Source organism: Neovison vison, chromosome 9 (genome assembly GCF_020171115.1).
Source record: "Neovison vison isolate M4711 chromosome 9, ASM_NN_V1, whole genome shotgun sequence".
Taxonomy (NCBI): domain Eukaryota; kingdom Metazoa; phylum Chordata; class Mammalia; order Carnivora; family Mustelidae; genus Neogale; species Neogale vison.
In genome coordinates this window covers 4,364,929-4,385,653 of record NC_058099.1, presented here as the reverse complement: position 1 = coordinate 4,385,653, position 20,725 = coordinate 4,364,929, and the positions used below count along the sequence as shown (strand labels likewise).

Here is a 20,725-nt window from a genome sequence, read left to right as displayed (position 1 = left end):
ACTTAGAGCCTGTATACGATGAGTTATTTATCTGGATCTGAATCATTTGCAGGTATTTTCAACTTCAGGAAAAAGGTTGGGAAGGTGAAAAAGTTGAGATCCCTTAATCTTTTCTTTTGAAAATAAATTATTCATGAAGCTCTTTCCCTCATTCCCAAATGGTTAGGTTTAAACAATTGCTTAAAGTGCTGTTTTTAACTGAAGAACACATTATTCATAAAGCCTACAGCCCAGGAAACACTTACTTGCTAACTGGTCATTTTCATCTGATCAATGACTTCGCAGTGTTGAAACACACCACAGTGGAATCTGCTTCCAGCACGGGGCCAGTGGCATTAAGTGCCTGCCTCTCATCAACAAAACAAGTTGGTTAATGGTCATTTTATGGTCCACATATTACCCTGAAAATCTATTACAGTGTGGCTTGGTCAACCCTATCTGAGATGATTTGGGGGAACTAAGCACACTGGGAACCTTCCTGTAACAGGTTAATGGATCAATTTATTTATTTCAAATTTGTCCTTTTCAAGTTGAAAAACCACTAAAGACTTTCCAAGCAATCAGCTCAATAACCAAGTCATGCTGATCTGTTGATCTTGGCCCTTCTCTGTCATTTATGGTTCCTGGGTTAGTGCTGCTGGCACAGGAGCAGAGCCAGCCAAGATGCAGAACTTCGATCTGTCTCCTGGGAGGCTCCAGGTCGCTGAGACTCTGGGACTACCTTATGTTCAAAGGCATAGCTGGGCTTCACCTGTTTTTTAATACAATCCTGAAGTTATTTTAAGAAAGAGCTCAAATCACACACACACACACACACACACACACACACACACACAAACACACACACACACAAAAAGCATCCATTTAAATGACAAAGCTTAGGCCACTCCCATTTGTTAACAAGTACTACCTCAAATTTCTCATTAAAGTATGCCATTAATTTTAGTCCTCCTCCTCCCTGCCCCCATCTGAGAGTTCTCTTTTTAAAGTTAATAGCTATGAAACGTGAAAGTCCCAGTGACAGTAACCAAGCATCGGCAAGACAGCTGGTGACAACCACAGACTCAGGAGTCTCGAACGTTTCTCGGAAACCGTGGGTATCTAGAGAGGCCATCCGCTTCACAATATGGTTCTAACCCCTGAGATGAAGGGTGCATTCCTGCTAATAATGGTCCCTAACTCGAGATTTCAACACCAGGCAAGAGGAAGTTTTATTTTTGCTGATTTCAGGTCACACGCAATAAGGTTACGAACTCACTGTTGGCCCTACCAGAAGGAAGAACAAGTTTAAAATTTCTTAGGATTCTTTTCGCTCTTTTAGCGACACTTCTAATGACATGGTTGGCAGTAAGAACTCTGGAGTCTGTCAGTCACCACGGTGCTGCTAGGTGTCATGACATAGCAGAGAGACCCTGACTGCCCAAGTCCCGATCTTCACTCTGACACTAACTAGCTATGCAACCTTGGCCAGGTCACTTACCCTCTCTGTGCCTCAGTTTCCTCCTCTGTAAAAGATGCACAACAGAGCAGCCCCCCTTATCTGCAGTTTCAGTTACCCGCAGTTAACTGTGGTCCAGACACAGACGACCCTCCTCCTGATGTGCTGTCAGAAGGTCAGTGGTAGCCGAGCACTATGCCCCCATGCCCAGGTCACTCCCCACTCTGTCTCATCCCACAGGCATTTTACCAGCTCACATCCTCACAAGAAGAAGGGTGAACACAATATATTTTGAGAGAAATCACACTGGCAAAACTTTATGACAATACGTTGTTACACTTGTTCTATTTTGTTATTAGTTACTGTGGCTAATTTCTTGCAGTGCCTAATCTAGAAATTAAACTTTCTCATGGGTATGCAAGAATTGGAAAAAGCACAGATGATACAGGGTCCAGTACTAACTGCGGTTTCAGTTATCCACTGGGCGTCCTGGGACAGATCTCACACAGATAAGGGGGACACTACTGTAGTTCCAACCTCACAGGGACACAGAAGGACGAGCTGGAGTAGCAGGTGCAGAGGACTTAGGACAGAGCACGGCACCTGGTCAGTGCCAGCCGCACGCTCGCCAGAACTACTCTGCGCTAACTGTGCGGCACTGTTCCCCGATCTCAGTTTCCTCCTCCGTAAAACAGGAAGAACAGTCATATTTTTCTCATGATGCGGCTAAGTAACGACGCACGTGATGTGCTCGGCACAGGGCCCCGTACACAAGTGCTCGACACGGCATGCGGTAGCGATCATCGAGCTTCCATCAGTAACGGAATGCTTTCTCACACGGCTCTCTGTGCGCGAATCTTCGTGCCTGAATAAACGACATGCCGCAAGCCTACTCAAAATGCAGCCCGGGGCCGTTCCAACTTGTGAGTGTTAATTCAAAAGAATCAGAAAAGCATAGCACTGTTTTCAGAATTCTACTTCACCAAGAAATATCCCTTAAATGCATCCCCCATGACACCATGACGACAAACCCACAAAAATGCTCAAGGGGTACTCGCGCACGGAGAGCTGTAAAATGCACCTGGAGGGGTACGGCCCCTCTGCAACACAGGCTGCATTCACAGCAGAGACGCCCCTCAGGAAAGATACCTGCACGTGGCGTTACAGTCTGTCTTAAGCTAACAGATACTGATCCTTCCAAGAATCCTAGTACGCAGAGCTGATGGAAAGAAACCTAACGGCAGTAAGTGGGAGCCCCAAGGTCCTCTTACTGTGAAGGGCCAGAGGCGGGGCAAGAATCTTGCTTTGCTTCTAGCTCCAAGTCCATCTCTCGTCCTGCCGTACGACGGGGCTGCAGTGGAAGTCTCTACCTGCGAGTCTAGAGTCTACACTGTGGTACATGACTGCTGCTCTTCTGTCTCCGACCACAGTGGATGTGTGTGTGCACAAACATGGCGTAATGAGACTCCGGGGCAGAAAGGCAGAGAGCAAGACATCACCACTCTTCTCTGGGACAGGTAAAACTGACTACATTTTTTGATATTTAATTCAGTGCATATTTCATTACCATTCTAGTATCTTTTTTTTTTTCCTTTAAGTAGGCTCCATGCCCAGCATGGAGCCCAACGCAGGGCTTGAACTCATGACCCCGAGATCAAGACTTGAGCTGAGATCAAGAGTCACACGCCTAACCAACTGAGCCACCCAGATGCCCCTCTAATATCTTTTTTTTTTAAAGATAGCTCCAAGTTTTGTTTTGTTTTGTTTAAGATTTTTTTTTAAATTTATTTATTTGACAGAGAGAGATCACAAGTAGATGGAGAGGCAGGCAGAGAGAGAGAGAGGGAAGCAGGCTCCCCGCTGAGCAGAGAGCCCGATGCGGGACTCGATCCCAGGACCCTGAGATCATGACCTGAGCCAAAGGCAGCGGCTTAACCCACTGAGCCACCCAGGCGCCCCCCTCTAATATCTTAAGTGGAATTAATTCTTGCATTTTTTTTTTTTTAAGAGAGAGGGAGAATGCATGCATGGGAGGGCAGGAAGAGGTAGAGGGAGGGAGAGAGTCTTAGGCACACTCCACGCCCAGTACAGAGCCCAACATGGGACTCAATATCCCATGACCCCAAGATCATGACCTGAGCCGAAATCAAGAGTTGGGTGCTGGGGCACCTGTGTGGCTCAGTGGGTTAAGGCCTCTGCCTTCAGCCCGGGTTGTGATCCCAGAGTCTTGGGATCGAGCCCCGAATCGGGCTCTCCACTCGGCAGGGAGCCTGCTTCCTCCTCTCTCTCTGCCTACTTGTGATCTCTGTCTGTCAAGTAAATAAATAAAATCTTTAAAAAAAAAAAAAAGAGTTGGGTGCTTAGCCAACTGAGCCACCCAAGTGTCCCTCCTCTTGCATTTTTTCCCCAGCTATGTGCTCTCAACATTTTAGAAAAAGATTTTTCTTTTACTTGTTTTTCAGGGTAATATAAATCATGGTTAAAAGGGTTAGTTTTGGGGAAAAGTTTCACAATGTCTGGGCTGGCCAGAGAGAGACAGGGTCTTTTGTGCTCGAGACCTCCGATCTCCTGTTAGAGGGCCACCACTATTCTGAATTCAGGAGTGAATGAGATGTCCCTGACATCTGAACTAGTCCCTGAACTAGAGAATGAAGAGGAGTTTCTGCTCAGGTGGAAATGCCTATGAGGCACGTAGCTCAGGTTGGGGCGGGGGGAAGTGAGAAGGCAGCTGGTGGGGGCCGCTACTTCGACAGTGGTCAGGGAGGCCTCTGAGGCAACAATGAATTTGATGAGCCAGCATAATTCTGGAATCTCTCTAAATCTCCTCCTAGAAACAGGATAGGACAACTAGAAGAGTGAGAGATGGATGACTCTTCAGTAAAACTTGATTTTAAAAAATTTTCCACGAACCACAAAATACAAATGGATAGGACTGCCAGGGTCAGTGGCTGTAAGGCTGGGTAGAGTGATGGGAAATGGGACAAGTGATTGGTCTACAGGCCACAAAGCCTCCAAGCCACCAGGAAATACCCTCCTCCAAAAAGCAGGACCCCCTGTGAGCAGGAGCCCTGTAGTGGGGGGTGGAAACAGCTGGCACACTGAGTGCCTCCTCTGGGGTCTGAGTACAGATGACACGCACACTCGAGACGGACTCACCGAAGGCTGCAGGAGGGTCAGCCAGGGCTGCTTGGGCAGTAGAACCATCCAGCAACACTCCACTCAGAAAGGCAGATCCTCTTCCTTACGCACGTGCTAGGAGGAGCGATCAAATGGAACAGGGTAGGAAACCTCGAAAGGCAGGAGAACAGGCTGTCCAAAGCGAGGGCAGAGTAGCAAACACAGCACTGAAAGGCTGGGCACCCAGCAACCATGTCTTTTGTGAGCTGAGAAGGCCAATCTGGCCACCATGCTCTGTACACGGACCTGCCCTCCATCACACGGGGACACAAGAGAAATGATCTTGCCCTACTCAACACAGTAAGACAAAAAAGATGCAATGAACAAACAGTCCACACCATGAAAAAGTGACTGCAAGCAGATGAAATCATAAAAACTAACTGGTTTGAAAACCAGCACAAGTCAGAAATAGACGTTCTGAGGACTGAGATGGCCAGACTACAGGAACATATGACAGAAAACTGAGAAACCTCAGTAAAGTATGAGGGGGGGGGAAAAGCTTTGGGAATAAAGAACGAATTAAAAGAAAAATAAGAGCAAAGACACCCCAGAAAGCACAGAAGAGAAACGGAGGAGAGGGGGAGACAAGGGAGGGGTATGACACTCGGAGACATTGTGTGGAGTCTGTTCGGATCCCGAGAAAAAAATTCACGAGTGTGAAATAACATTTTCGAGACAATTGGGGAGCCATGAATACAAACTGAGTGGATGATAAAGGGAATTTTTGTTAATTTTGTTACATGTGGTGATGACATTTTGACTATAAAAGTGAATGCCCTTATGTGGCAGAAAACAAGTATTCGGGAATAAAATGGTGTAAGAGATTAGCTTTAAAGTAATATAGTAGTGGGGCACCCGGCTGGCTCAGTCAGTACAGTGTGCAACTCTTGATCTTGGGGCCATGAGTTCAAGCCCTACATAGGGTGGAGAGATTACTTAAAAATGAAATAGAAATAAAATAAAATAAAAATAAAATATTACAGGGGGTGCCTGGATGGTTCAGTCAGTGAAGTGTCTGCCTTTGGGTCAGGTCATGATCCCAGGGTCCTGAGATGGAGCCCCACATGAGGCTTCCTGCTTGGTGGGGCACTGCTTCTCCATCTGCCTCTATCGACTCCTCCCTGCTCCGCGCTCTCTGTCTGAAATAAATAAAATCTTAAAAAAACAATTACAGCAGCAGCAAGAATTTAAAAGAGAAAAAAAAAAAAGAAAAAAGGATACAGAAAACGTGTCCAAATGACAATGATTTAGGATGCAGGAGACTGTCCCATGGGAGTTCATTCTACTACTCTCTTCTCCGATGCATGTTTGAGACTTGAATGAGGGGGTGGGAATCGGGAAAGCACGGCAGGCAGAAGGAAAGACAGTGCTGAGGCACGTGGGGGGAGCAAGCATGGAGATTTCCAGAACCGGGGAGAGTCTGTGGCTAGAACAGGGCAGGACAGGGGAAGTGGATGGGGAGAAGGCTGAGAACCAAGGAGGGGCCAGATTACGCAGGCCTTTGTGGACCACCAGGAGGAGTGTGGAATATTTTCTGAGTGTGCTGGAAAGCCGCTGGAGAGTTTAATCATTAGAGAAACAATGACTTTGACATCGTGAGAAGACTGTTCTGGCTGCTGTGTGTCGGAGCAAGAGTCGCAGCAGGGAGACAGGTGCGAGGGGTATGGCGGCCACCTGAGTGATGACCGAGAGAAGGGAAGGGTTGGAGATACTGCTCCTGGGCTAGACTGGCAGGGAGGGAGGCCAGGATAAGAAAAGAAGACGTTGACTCTTAGATGCTGGTCTTGCCTTAATTATCTGTGGGATCGTAACTTTCCCCCCAGAAACAAGAAGAAAGCTCTGCACCCTCTATGGTCATCTCTAAAAGGTGTTCTATGCAAAGGAGCCTGTATCTCTAAAAAGAAAACTCAAAAGCACTGTCAGTTTTAAATCACCCTGGGAAGTCTGATTTACATGTACCCCAGCTGAGGCCACTCCCGACCCACAGATAATCAGGCCATAAACTCGCAGACTTTGCAGGCAACTCGGAAAAGATTTTCCTGCAAGGCCAACTGAACTCCCTCACCTTCAAAAACCTGTCCATGTTGGTAACTGCTGTCTCCCTCCCAACCCTCTTAGTTCTAGTACAGACGTCTTCTAATTGGATTTGTTCCATCATGAACCTAAAGGTTTCAAATCTGAGAGGTCTGAACCAATGAATATTTATTTCAGATCCTTTTGGAGGAATGAATACTAAAATGATCTGTCCCTTCTCCCTACATCGGAAGTGAGGTCGAATTTCATATTCCGATTTCCAACTGGAGCAAGTCCTCTACACAAAGCAGTGTGTTCAGATTTACTGCAGAATGACAGCTGTTGCTGTCACGTTGCTGTTATTCCCGTATCAAATGCCGATTTTCAGAGACGTTGCGCTATAAACAAAGAGTGTCAAGGAGATACCCGTGTGGTTGACGGACAAAGTGCAGAAACACCTCCAAGGCAGCACGGAACAAATGTCCCCTCCAGGAACAGATTTCTCAAAAGCCAGATCCTCCTCCTCAGGGCACTGAAGTCCAAAGTGATGCACCCACGGAACCTCTGCGGTGCGTGGTCCGCAGCCCGAGACACCAGGCCTCGCAGACAAGGAGGCTTATTAGTAAATATCCGCTGAACGAATGAATGAACGTCGTCTTTGACTCTAACCATCCTTCGCCCCTGAACTCTCAAGTCCCTGGGCTGAATGAAGACAGCCTTAAGTAGGGGTAACAGTCCTGGGGGAACAAGGTCCAGAAGACCGTGGCTGACATCCACAGACCGCGATTATAGCACAAAAGCTGTCTGGCCCCCCAGCTGCCTACAGTCTGCTCCATCAGTCCTGCCCAGAAAACCAGGAACAAATTATTCACCAACCTACAGGGGGAGGAGCAGGAAATAACTAAGTCACTGAAAGCTTTTTAAGAGGAAGGTGGATGAAATGGGTCACCTCTCTGCCCCTGAAGAAAAGAGGCTCTGTGGGCATGCAGGTGAGGGCTTGAGAGGGGAAGCCAGACAACCGGCTTCCTTATGGAGCAGCAAGCGGGCTACAGTGTTGACATTTCGTAGCCCTCTAACAAAAGAAGAGTAAGGAGCGCCTGGGTGGCTCAGTGGGTTAAAGCCTCTGCCTTCGGTTCAGGTCATGATCCCGGGGGTCCTGGGATCGAGCCCCAAGTCGAGCTCTCTGCTCGGTGGGGAGCCTGCCTCCCCCTACTCTCTGCCTGCCTGTCTGCTGGCTTGTGATCTCTCTCTGACAAATAAATAAATAAAATCTTTAAAAAAAAAAAAAAAGACGAAGAAGAAAAAGAAGAGTAAGCAGCTACACTATTGCAAATAAAAAAGTGGGAACACTGGGGCCCCTGAGCAGCTCAGTTGGTTAAGCTCCAGGTGTTGGTTTCGGCTCAGTTCATGATCACGCAGTCGGGAATCAAGCCCTGCACAGGGCTCCACGCTCAGCTCTGAGTCTGCTTCAGATTCTCTCTCCTTCCGCCTCTGCTCCTCCCCCTGCTCACTCACATGTGCCCTTGTGTGCTCTTTCTCCCTCTAAAATAAATAATAAAATCTTGTTAAAAAAGGCAGGAACATTGAGAACACATACTTCCTTTGTTTAAAGCATTTAAAAACAATAAAAATTAAGCTGAAAATGTATGCAGGGAGAAAGATAAGAAACATTCAAACACTGTTAATCTAGCAACCCCCTTTAAAGGAATTTTAAGGGTATCCCGTCATAATATAATCAATCACTAAACATTAAGAAATAAACTTCATGGCTTAAAAAAGTTGATAATTTTTCCAAAATGGATTATGTACTTTGCCACTGAAATGTAAAGAAAGTAATTACCATAGCAGAATTCATAAACAATTTAATATAGCAATAAAATTTCAAACACCCATGCTCAGAGCAAGAAGACAGCTGACATTAATCACAAACCATCTTCTTGTCGCCAATTTCCATCTGAAAAAAATCTCAATTCTCATCTGCATACTTGCTTCAATAGTTACCTAGCCTTCCCTCTTTCCTCCTTGGGAATCAAACCCTGACTACGACAGGTATCGCCCTCGGAAGGTGACAGATCCTCGGAAGGTGGAGGGTAAACACGAAGCAGTCTGACGCTAACCACAACCAGGGTAACTCTGGGTCCCCCGGCAACGACGCGGACGCCAATGGGCATGTGGGGAAGTCAGCTGCGGGGCTCCTGGGGAAGGTTTCCTTTGTCTTAATGGGGGCTCCAGAAGAGGCAGAACCACTATGTCCTTGATCCCATCGTGACCGGACTGCTGAGGAGGGAGCTAGCCTGGCAAGGCCAACACGTTGTGGATGGCAGTTGGAAAGATCATATCCATGAGCTACCAAATTACTGTCTTTCCCTGGATTCTAAGATACATTTTCCTTCACATTTAATCATCTCTGAAGTCAAATCAGATGTGCTTTGTAATCAGAAGTGCAGCACAGTTGAACTGACAGATCTTCCTTTCTTAGTGGAATGAAAAACAAGGGCGCATTGTACAGCTGGAGACACCTTAGATTTGACCAAATGCAGCGCGACATAAGTGCACCACCAGAGTCACCAGAGGGACCCCGCCTTGGAACTCACCATAGAACAAACTGTTCCGATAAACAAGTTGTTCTACCTTTTAAATGACACTGGGTTTTCTGACACCTGTGAAGGCAGCTTCCAGGCTTCGCTGCTGTCCCGATTCGGAATGACCTGCCGCTCCAGGGCACACTGAGCGACATCCTCATTCCCGCCCTTGACCGCATGCACTACTACGAGGCTGAGGTTTTAATGACCCTGGGCACTCAGGACGTGTGATTACACCTAACTACACAGATTTTTATAGCGTGAACGAAGGGCCCTTGGAGATTGCCGAGCTTAATTCTCTCAATAAAGGAGAAAACTCGGGCCCAGAGAGAAGCGAGCACCAGTAAGTGACAGAGCCCGCATGGAATCGAGGAATTCTGACTGTGTGTTCTGGGCTATCCAGCACCTCCCCTCCCTGGGGCTCCTGTGCCCGTCCGCCCAGAAGTGCAGCACAGGAGAGGGTTAGGCTCAGTGCAGCACAGTAACCGAGGGTTAGGCTCAGCCAACAGTTTACTGTCTCCTCCGGTTTGGGCTCCCAGACCTTCTTTCCACCCTGGGGTCTCTCCCACTACCCCCACTGTGTCCCAGTGGGCGCCCCGCCCTCCACTTACACCTTCACTAGCGGCTACATTTGTGACCACTTCCTCAGGGCTGCTTTTCTAGATCTCTCCTCCATTTCTCATCAGTTCAGAAGGGCATCCACATTTTTTAAGACCAGCAAAGCCCATAAGTACCAGGAACTGTGTGATTCAGGTGTGAAAAGCTTGGGTGGGAGCGGGTGGTCGACAGAGCCCAAGTGACCCTGTCTGTGTGAGCGGATCCAAGATGAACTCTCCTGTACGTTCTCGCTGACCTTTAAGCCAATGTAAAACACCAGAAAAAGAAACTTAATGACTTTGCAGTCACTTGTAAAACTTGTTTTGGTTCTTGTTATTTATTTTTTTTTATCTTGAAATATGTGATTTGGAGAAGGTCTGTTGAATACTTAAGTAAGTTTTTATAATATCCTGGAACCAATATTTTTTAAAAGGAATCTGTCTCCAATTTTATCACCAAATAAATGGCAGCTCTGCATCATATCTCTAATCTGAGAAGTTCCCCTAATTCCCTCTGTGCTCCGCAGGGGTTGTGGTCGGTGTAGGGGCTGTGGTTGGTGGCCACACAGAGCATGGCACTCTCCCTCTACTCCTGCTGGCCAACCCTACTGCTGTTAACATCTTCAACAGACAACAGGCAGAAACAAAGAGAATGGTTTTGCTCCATGCTGGAACACTCAAGGAATGAATTGACAGAAAAGAAAGGGGCCTAAAACCCATAGCTACAGAGAAGCACAGTTTGATAAAAGTCCCAAGTTCTGATCTAGCTCCTGCTTCTAAATAAACAAGCTTCGTAAAGTTTAAGCAAATACCATTTCTCTGGGTTTCAGTTGTTCAGTTAAAAAAAAAAAAAAATACTGTGGTCTAGAGCCAGACATTCTTTTTTTTTTTTTTAACATGATTCTAATCAATTTATTTATAAAAAAATATAAAACAGCTAGAGACATTCATTCATTTAACCAACATTTACCACATCCTATACTGTTGTCAGAGCCAAAGAGCAAAGATGAACAGGATCCAGTCCCTGCCCTCAGAGAGTCCACAGCCTCGAGAGGCAAAAAGAAACATGAGCACCTCACTTCCAGCCAGATGAGGAGCGACAAACAGAAAGAGATGTCAGGGCACGAGGACGATACGGACGTCAGTGGGATCAACTGTAAGGAACAGGAATCCAATAAAACCAAATGCAGGAAAAAGGGGGAAGGAAGTCCACTGGCAGGACACCCAAATGTCTCTCACAGACCCGAATAACAGAAACGCTGCCAGCTCCAAGAGACACGGCTTAGGAACTGAGGGTATTGGGGTCTAGGCAGCATCTGTCTGTCTGTCTGTCTCTCTCAGGGCTAGCTTTATCTGATTCTCTGGGCACTTGTGGCCATTCCACTCAGCAGGGTCTGTGAGGGAAGGCTGGGGGTGTGGGGTGGGCAGGTCCTCCAAGAAGGTAGAGGTGGCGAGGGCAGAGGTAACAACTGGTACAGACGATGACCGTCCACTCCAGGAGAGAGAAGTTCTGTGAGGACCAGAGCGGTACTACAGAGGGGAGTTGAAAGAGCTGTTAGAACCCTAGTGGTCCAACTTCTCACGGTTAGAAGCGAAGTAAATTGAGGTGAACTAAAGTCAGGTGGGCCCGAGGCCACTTGGCCAAAGTGAGAAAGCCCAGGAAAGGCCGAGCCCCTCGTCTCTCCCTCTGTCCCGGAACCTAACCACACTCGGGCTCTGAAATGCTTTCATGCTAGAGATTCAATTATCCTCTCCGTCATCCTGAGCAGTTGATGGAAGTTATGCTCTTAAAATCAAAGGCCAAGAAAAAAAGAGGAAAATGAGAACAGATACTGGGCAGTGGGTGCATTAGGTTATTTTGTTACTGAGATGAGTGATGGGCTTATTCCCAGGTCCCTGAGCACCAGTCCTGCAACCAAACCGGAACGGATGCCGTCACTGATCCAATCGTCCACTACTGTGAGGCCTTGCTGATGACTTAAAACCAATCCTGTTGGCGGGGGCTGGGGGTCCAGGGAGGTGGGAGTGGGTGGGGGGCGCGCTGGGGGGCTCAGTCAGTTAAGCAACTGCCTTAGGCTCAGTTCGTGATCTCAGGCCTGGAATCAAACCCCGAGATGGCGCTCTGCTCGGTCGGGAATCTGCTTCTCCCTCTCCCTCTGTCTGCCCCCACCCCACTTGCATGCTCACTCCTTCTGTCTCAAATAAATAAAATCTTAAAAAAAAAAAAAAACTCTCAAAAAACCCTAATCCTACTGGGAAAAACAAGGCAATCTAGGAAAGTGAGCGAAGAAATATCTTCAAAGTCCCTTTTCTTCTTTGACACATTAACTTCTGACCAATTTGCTTCCTTGCTTGCTTTTAAAAAACCTGTAAATGTAAACTATTTACAGTGATTTTGGAAATAACTACCAAAAGACATGCAACCAAATAAGAAATGAGCACAGCAGTAAACTGAGCCGGTTCTGCATCTAAGCTACGGTGTTATTATCTAATCAGGGAAGACTGAGAAACGGATCATTATGCTTTAAGAACACTGTAATTATAAGAGGCCTTCCCCAAATCTGCCCTCCCAAGCCCTGATCACAACACAGTTACTTCAAGATTCGACTTGCAGGAGCAAGTCCCATCTGAACAGGAAAAGCACTAATTGGGACTCTAGTAGCAGCCGCACCTCTTTGATGTCAGTTTTAAGGCTGAATCTGAGCAGAATTCTTGATGGCCTTGCCAAGCGCATGAGTCAGGAAGGTAACCCTTAGGCCACTCGTTATTCCAGTCATGGTTTCTGGGACTTCAGGCAAAGTTGCCTCTGCAGGAACATTCCGCATGAGACACATCCTCTGACGGGGGTCTCTGCTCTGTGCCACAGAGCCGTGAAGTGGCAACGACTACGCCAAATTAGGAAGCGGCAAATCTAGAAGAACCCAGGGCAATTAGTACTGCTAAACTGTCGAAAATTAGAAAACTGGGTTTCTAGTGGCCATTTTGTCACTATGGCTGTAGCCTTAGGCAATCTTTCTGGGCCTCATTTTCCTCATCTGTAAAAGTTAAGTTGGTCTAGATGATCGCTACGGAGTGTTCCAACTCGTGAAAACCAAGGTTAGGGCAACCTGATTTATCCAGCCCCATCTGCGACAGGCTCTCTGAGTGGTCCGGACCCATGTGTTCTGCCGGCTGGCCCCTGAGGAAGGCTTCTTCCCTCCCTTTGAAATCAGTGTACTGATCTTTGTCGGGAAGGTTCTGGAACCTAGATCCAATCAGCTCTCTAACAGCCTGGGGATGCTCTGGGTCCATGGAAAAGACCATCTAAACTGTCTCAAAACTGAATGCCCCTAACAAAAAAAAATTATTAAACTTTAGTTTTAAAATAATTAGAAAACAAGTGGATTAGTTATTACTGAAGGATGCTGGAGAACCAACTCTGTTTTGAAAATTGGTAAATAATGGTACAAAATCAAGCATTTACTCTCCTGTCCTGTTGGGTAATCGAACAGTTGATAATGGGAAGTTTCTCTTTATAGAAGCAATAGAGGCACAAAGGATGCGGGCATTAATCCATCACCACTGTGCACCCTAATGAACCGAGACACTGCGCACAAACGGCTGCTAACATCAGCAGGGAGAGGGGTGCGGAGCCATCCTTTGCCTCCTGATAGAAGACACCGCCACGGACGACACAGCCTTGCCAAAACCACCAGGCAAAGCAAACCGGACTCTGACCGACCTTCTTGGTGCAGCTGGCAATTATAGTACCTGACAAGGACTCCATCCACGCAATCAGCAAAGCCCAGGCTAGAGGGCTCTAAAGGACAAATGACCTGGTCAGAGCAGGAACAAAAGTCTGTGTGTGTGTGTGTGTGTGTGTGTGAGAGAGAGAGAGAGAGAGAGAGAGAGAGAAAGAGAGAGAGAAACACTAAGAGAGACAGAAAAAAGAGAGAGAGAAATGTTGTGGGGGAGAACTATAGAATAAAAGACACAAAAGGCCCAGCAACCAACTTAGGATCCCAAGTCAAACAAAATGTTTTTGAAAATAATAAACAGGGGTGCCTGGGTGGCTCACTGGGTTAAGTCTCTCCCTTAGGCTCAGGTCATGATCTCGGGGTCCTGGGATCGAGCCCCACATTGGGCTCTCTGCTCAGCAGGGAGTCTGCTTCCCCCCCTTCTCTCTGCATACTTGTGATCTCTGTCAAATAAATAAATAAAATATTTTAAAAAATAAAAAAATAATAATAATAAAAAACAGAGACCAGTGGGACTCTGAGGGCTGACTGGACGTCTGACGTTACAGAACTCTCGTTAGTTTTATTCTAAGTGGGGCACCAGTCTCAGGATTACGTATTTTCAGGTCCTTCTACTTCATGGACATGGACACACTGAAAGACTTAGGATAAAGTGATGGGTCTGAGGTTTGCTTCAAACTAACGTAGAGGCTGGTGGCTGCCGGGGTACACGATGCATTTGCCACAACCTTCTGTTACTTCTGCGCACGTTTAAAGTTCTCCATCGCAAACTTTTAAAAAGTAAAGCATTTAAAAGAATTACGGGGGAAGAATGGACAGAGCACACGGGATTAGGGCAGTGAAACCATTCCGAACGATGACGGTGCATCCATGTCATGGCATCTGTCAAAACGCAGAGCCTGAAGGCCACAAACAGGGAGTCCGTGAAGCTCAGATTCTGGGTGGTGACGAGGGCCAGTGGAGCGTGTTCAGGTGTAACAGATGTGCCAGGCTGCTGGGGGACTGTGCACATGGGGAGGCAGGGGAGTATGGGGTAACTCCCTGCACCTCTCCCTCTGCTCTGGTGTAAACCTGAAACCACTCTAAAGCTGATGAAGTTAAAATACTAACAGACCGTCCCAGGCACCTACCACAACGCAAAACCCTGCGCCATAGTGCGCCTGAACTCACACCGGCAGAGACACCCTGCTACTCGTCCAAACAACTACAGACCTGGACGAACCATCTCAAAGGGGATCTTTCATTCAGCCTCACCGTGACATATATAAAGAGCTTCCGGCAAAGAAAATGTCATCGCTGTTTTTAATATGGCTAGGTCATCTACACTCCTTCTCCCACAGCCCTTGCCCTTTGTTTAATAACACAAAACCTTAAAAATTATGCCAAAAAGAGCCCATCGTACGCAGAAATGAGTTCCGGTCCTAAGCTTCGTGTACGCTGGCTGATCCGGCTACAGCTATCTGGTGACAACCTGGTGCACAAGCGGGAGCAGGCAAGTGACACCCCGCAGAGATCACGGCTGTCACCTGCATCACGTGCCTTTCCCTGTTTCCCTCCGACCTAGGCCTTGGGCCTCGGGAGCTCCCCTGGGTATCATGTGGCTCTCTGGAGGCAGAGGCCAGAAGCTGCAGACACCCCGTCTAGGTCCAACAGGAGACCTACCACCTTCTTTCTTGTCTCATCATCTTAAGAACAACATCAGACCAACCAATGAACTACGACAGATAAGACCCAGAGTATCTTTGTAAGCTCTTGTTTTATGCAGATTCAGAAATTTAACCTAAATGTGTTTATCTTTCTTTCTGTATTAGAAGCATATGATATATACAAGCAAATATTCGTTTTTTTCAACTAAGTCCCTTACTTACTGAGTATTCTATTGTATCATAATACTGCTACTGAATATTTTTTAAATCCCTGAGTTTTGTGACTGAAAGAAGATCACTTAGGGAATCCTGGGCTTAGTGCTATTTACTATGCCCCTGGCCCAGGGGCCGGCACTTAGCAGGTGCTCAATAAAGTATCTGCTGAATGAAGAAATGAATGGAGCTCTTGATTTAACCTCACTCCCCATTTGGGAGAGAAGTCATGTGACACCCCCATGGAAGTACATCTGCTCAGTGGCAGAGCCACGCACCTTGGAATATCCCCTCTCTCGGAAAAGGGCTTTCCCACCAGACATGCTGCCTCCTTATAGAGTAGCACCTGGCACCAGGAAGAAAGATGGATGGACAGGTAGATACTTAATAGAATCCAACCCCCCCCCCACAGGACTCAACAGGGTCTCCTTTTTCCCTCAAGACCTTGAACTAGCTGCTCTGCCCAAACTGACATTTCCACTTTTCATTTGAAACGTAATAAAAGTTTACAAATAAATCTCCAATTCAGAATTCCAGCTCAAACTGTACCTGCTTATTTAAATGTTTATTGGTCTGCAAACTGACAAAGTACAAATATATCACGAGCAAGAAAATCACTGTTTCTTGTGGGGGAGGGATGGAGACATGCACGCGTACAGACACATGTATCTATGAGCTACAATGTGCAAACGACCTTTAGAAAGGGAAGTAGGGGGAGGGGCGGGGGGAGGAGAGCGAGGAGCCACCGTTCACAAAAGCAGCAGCTCTAGGCACTAACCCGCTTTAGAAAGGCGCCAGCCACCCAGTTCATCAAGTATCAAATGCCAGACCAGGCAAACATTTCCTCCCACTCACGGCATGCCTGATCTTGACCCCAAATCATGGGCTACCGCACTCAGCAGAAGGTTGCAACGATCACGAGATTCCAGCATTCAGGAGATCTGCAAACAGACCGGCAGGCACCAGCTCATGTCCACAGTCGGCTACTGCATGTGTCTGCACCTTGTCTTTCCATAAAACAAACGGGACCTTAGGGCAAAGAGGGAAGGGGTACAAAATAACACATCACTCTTCACTTATCAGGAAGGATCTGACAGGAGACAGTTAAGCTTCCCAATTAGTTCCTAAAAATCAGTGCACCATATTCAATCATGTTGTGAATTCTGCTCTTCTTGGAAGTGATCTCTTTAAATTGGGTTTTGACTGTTTTGTGGAAAAGCTGTATAGAAACATTAGCCTGCCTAGTCCCATTTAAGGAAAAAAAAAAAAAAAAGAAAAGGCACAAGAAATGTCGAGCTTTTTAACTACTTCACTGCTATAGCCTCTTTAGTTCAATGAATTCTGACACCTCTCAAAGTAGACAGCAGTCAGCAAAGACACAATTTAATTCCTTGTTAGTGGAAGAAACAGTTCAATGGAGCACATTAGGAACTAAAATCCTGGAGGAAGAGTTTCAGTCACCCCCAATTTTTGACAGAATTTTTCCATTTTAAAAGCAAGGATTAAACCACAGATTTTTCCACCAGAAATCAACGCAGCTTTCTTTATCAAGAGCTAAATCTGGAGGAGGGTATCATTTCTTGAAGCAGCAGGGCTCCTAACTGCAACAAAGAACACCAATGACATTGTTTCTAAGTATATAAATATAATTTCAGAGATGCTGGCTAGGACTCACATTTTGCAACTATATGAGACTTAATTTCACACCTTGTATAAACATTTGCTCATTCACAGCGATTGTTGCAAGTTTTAAGGAAGCCACTATTTGTTTTGGATCAATTACAACAAATGACATGCTTCTGATTTTTGCACAGGGTGATGGCTGAGGACGTTCTCCCTCAAAACTGGCACCTGACATACGTACAGCCCCATGGGGTCTGGGCTCCCGCGCTGAAATGTAACTAAAATGTCATCTCTGGTAATGAAGAAGTCAAATGCATAAAAAAAAGCACAGATGATCCAAAAATTCCTTTTTCCCTCAGTTTGTTTATTTTAAACTATGGCCATTTGTGAGTAACAGTCCTAACGGATACAAGCTAGAGAATTCTTCCTTCACCAGCTATTGCAAGGAGAAGGAATTACTGGATCAGAGGGGCTCCCGGAATTTACAACCACCTGGGTGGCTAAAGCTGGTCCGCACCCACAAGAGCAGGAAGGCAATTTCTCACGCTGACAGCATCACAGAGCAATGCTGCCAAGCGAGGAAGGAGGGCCCTGATCAGCTGTGAGGGCCCAGAATCATCTTCCTACCACCCACAGGGAGCAAGAGGGCCTTAGGGAGAGGGGCACGTTGCCAGGTGAGGAATTACCATGATTTCTAACAAAACAGTCCTCAGGGATCCAACCAAATTTGACCACTGACTGCCTTGTTCTCTCCCCACTTTATTAGGAAGCAACAGGGAAGGTGAGAAATGGGATTCTCATCAGGAGAGAAAGCATCCAGGGAAAGGACCTTTACACCCTCAGACCCCCCCACCCCCACCCCCGCCAGCCCACATGTACGCATGTGCATCAGCAGCGGGAGCAACGGTGGCCCCGGAGCCATTCATTAGGTACTTCACATGCCCTTCCACGCAGCCGCCGCTCCACTCGTGGAGCCCGGGCCCCTCTCCCGCTGTTTGTGCCCTTGTGTGGTGCTGCGCCTCGCCCCGAGGCTGCGATGATCTTGGGACTTGCTTTAGCTAATAGAAAGGGAACTCGCCCGGAAAGAACGGCACACTTAGCGAAGATTTTAAGACGTGGACGCAAGCCCGGAAGAGTAAGCGCCCAGCTGCCAAGCAAACGTTCTCATTTCCCCCACTCTGCAACCTCTCCCTGCGCGACAGCGGCATGCTACCTGCCCGGGAAAGCTGTGCTCTCGCTCCGGCCGCGGCTCTCGGCTCAAGGGCGGCCTGGAATACTTACAAAATTGGCTTTGACTTCTGTGTGAGACAAATATATGGAAGTTTATGACTACATTAAACCTAGACTTGCCTTCCAGTCATTAACAATGAATATTTTTAGCATCTAAAAATGAGCATCTCAGACAGATATGTAAATATTTAGCATCATCCTTTTGAGACTGTTAGGCTTTCATTTTTGGTCACGCAGAGGTATGCAAGTGTTTCCATTAATAGTCTAATTATATCATATATTTTCATTCCACAAAATATTTTGCTTCTATATTTGAAATAATTGAATTCATTAGTGGTAATAAATGTTCTAAATGGACAATTTAATAATTGAAATGAGCACATACTGTACCCCTCAAAACAATTTATAAAACAAGAATGAATGTTTCTATTACATAACTGCCCACGATCAGTGGCTTGGCTCAAGGTCATGTAGCAGTTCCAATTCCCCATGTGGCACCAGTGGATTCAGCTGTATCTGATGAGGGCCAGTCTTTGACCTCTAGTGTCAGGAACAAGTCCAGGCATGCTCACTTGGCGTTCAAGGCCCAGCCCGTCTTCACAAACGAAGGGCAATGCTCCCCCTTCTTTTGTGTTCCTCTGCCTGGAACACATTTTCCCCAGAGACCTCCATGGCTCACCTTTGCCCTGTCACATTTCTCAAATGTCCCCGTCTCCAACCAAGACGCCTCTCACCGCTCTTTTAAAAATGGGACCCACCTCCCCGCGCCCCCTATCCTGCTCCACTCCCATCACCTCTAACATGCTCTAGGCGTCTCATCTGTTACGCTGGTCGTCCACAGGCTCACTCGCTGCCAGAAGGCAAGCATCACGGCGGGGGGGGGGGGCTTTGTTTTGTTCCCTAAAATATCCTGAGCACCAAGAACGGTGGCTGTTCGTTAAATTAAGAATAACTCATCTGCCTGGCACTGTCCTGGCCACTGGGGCTACAGCAGTAAATAAGACAAACAGGGGCTCTCATTCTTGCAGACATTCTGGCCAAATAATCAAAACAACAACAACAAACCAAGGTCATGCACCACTAAAGAGTGCAGAGCACTACAAAGACCACAGAAAGGGGGTCTGACAGCACATGACTAAGGAGTGACTTCAGGCCTCTCAGAGGAGGTGATACCTTCAGGTACAAAGTAGAATAAGAAGATATCCGCCCCTGCACCTGCCCGTCCCCCTGATCTGCGGAGGGCTCCTAGGAAGTCTCCACCTACTGCTCTCTTTCCCCAGACACTCCCTTCCCTTCCCATGGTCAGCCATTTACATGACGTGCCTTGAACTCAGCTTCTCTCGTATTTATTGCAAGCCCAGTTTTCTCTTGGTTGGAAACGCAGGATCTGCCTTTGTCTAATGTCTCCTGAATGAGGTACACAGTAGGATTTTGTTTTGGGGGACAATCTGAATCTTTTTATTTTTATTTTTATTTTTTATTTTTTTTAAAGATTTTATTTATTTATTTGAGAGAGAGAGACAGTGAGAGAGAGCATGAGCGAGGAGAAGGTCAGAGAGCGAAGCAGACTCCCCATGGAGCTGGGAGCCTGATGTGGGACTCGATCCCGGGACTCCAGGATCACGCCCTGAGCCGAAGGCAGTCGTCCAACCAACTGAGCCACCCAGGCGTCCCCTGAATCTTTTTATTTTAAAAGGTATTTATTCCATTGGTGTTCATTGAAAACACAAGACACGGTCTAAATCTGGTCATGCTATTTGAGGTTTTCAGCTATTATTACATTGTGTTTTTATCTCCTGCAATACGACTGTCTTTCCTGTTGCCTTGGGGGCGGGGGGATCATGCTGCATCTTTTTTTTTTTTTCTTTAAGTCCTTCTAGGGGTTTCCTTTCTAATTTTACGCTATGTACCTAAACCTCTACTTCTCAATGTTTAGACATATTCTCTGGCCCCCAAATAAGAAAACTCGCCTACCCAAACTTAATTCTATTTGCTCTGTATTTTTATACTCCCATGATTTTTCACACTTACCTTCCGATATACTATTATTTCTGGCAATCATGTGGCCTTCACTATCTATTTAAAGTGACCGATGTCTCCGCCGATAACTCGCCACAGTGCAAACGGGTATACTCCCTGTGGCTAGGACAGAGCTTGGTAAGTAACAGGCATATTCGCTGAATGAACCAACGGACGCTTTGACTCACTGGATTTTTGTCACAGTAGATTTTTAAAGGTTTAACCCACGGCCCGCACCAGCCTCTCATCAGGACTGCTGTCTTTCTGTACAATGAAACCTGGCTGAACAGCAAAGTCTTGGGTCGAACTTTTCACCCAGACTTCGCAGCCTCACTCCAGTGTCTCCTGGCACTGAACGCGTGCTACGGCAGACCACGAGGGAAGGAGTCCTGGGGCCTTCTGATCCTTTCCCGGACCACCAGTTTCCAAAGAAGTTATGATCCTTCCTTTC

General features: G+C 46.8%; 1 protein-coding gene across 3 annotated transcripts in view; it reads right to left on the bottom strand.

The window, feature by feature from the left end:
- Positions 1-20,725, bottom strand: part of MED27 (mediator complex subunit 27) — a 194,048-nt gene that overhangs the window by 86,481 nt on the left and 86,842 nt on the right. The window contains exon 4 of one of the 3 annotated variants that reach the window (XM_044264629.1): positions 15,971-16,431. The exons of the other annotated variants lie outside the window; for them this stretch is intronic. Within the exon in view, the coding sequence (XP_044120564.1) occupies positions 16,386-16,431 (46 nt within the window). The 3' untranslated portion in view covers positions 15,971-16,385. Of the gene's footprint in view, positions 1-15,970; positions 16,432-20,725 lie in introns of those variants that run through there. 3 annotated transcript variants of the gene reach the window in all.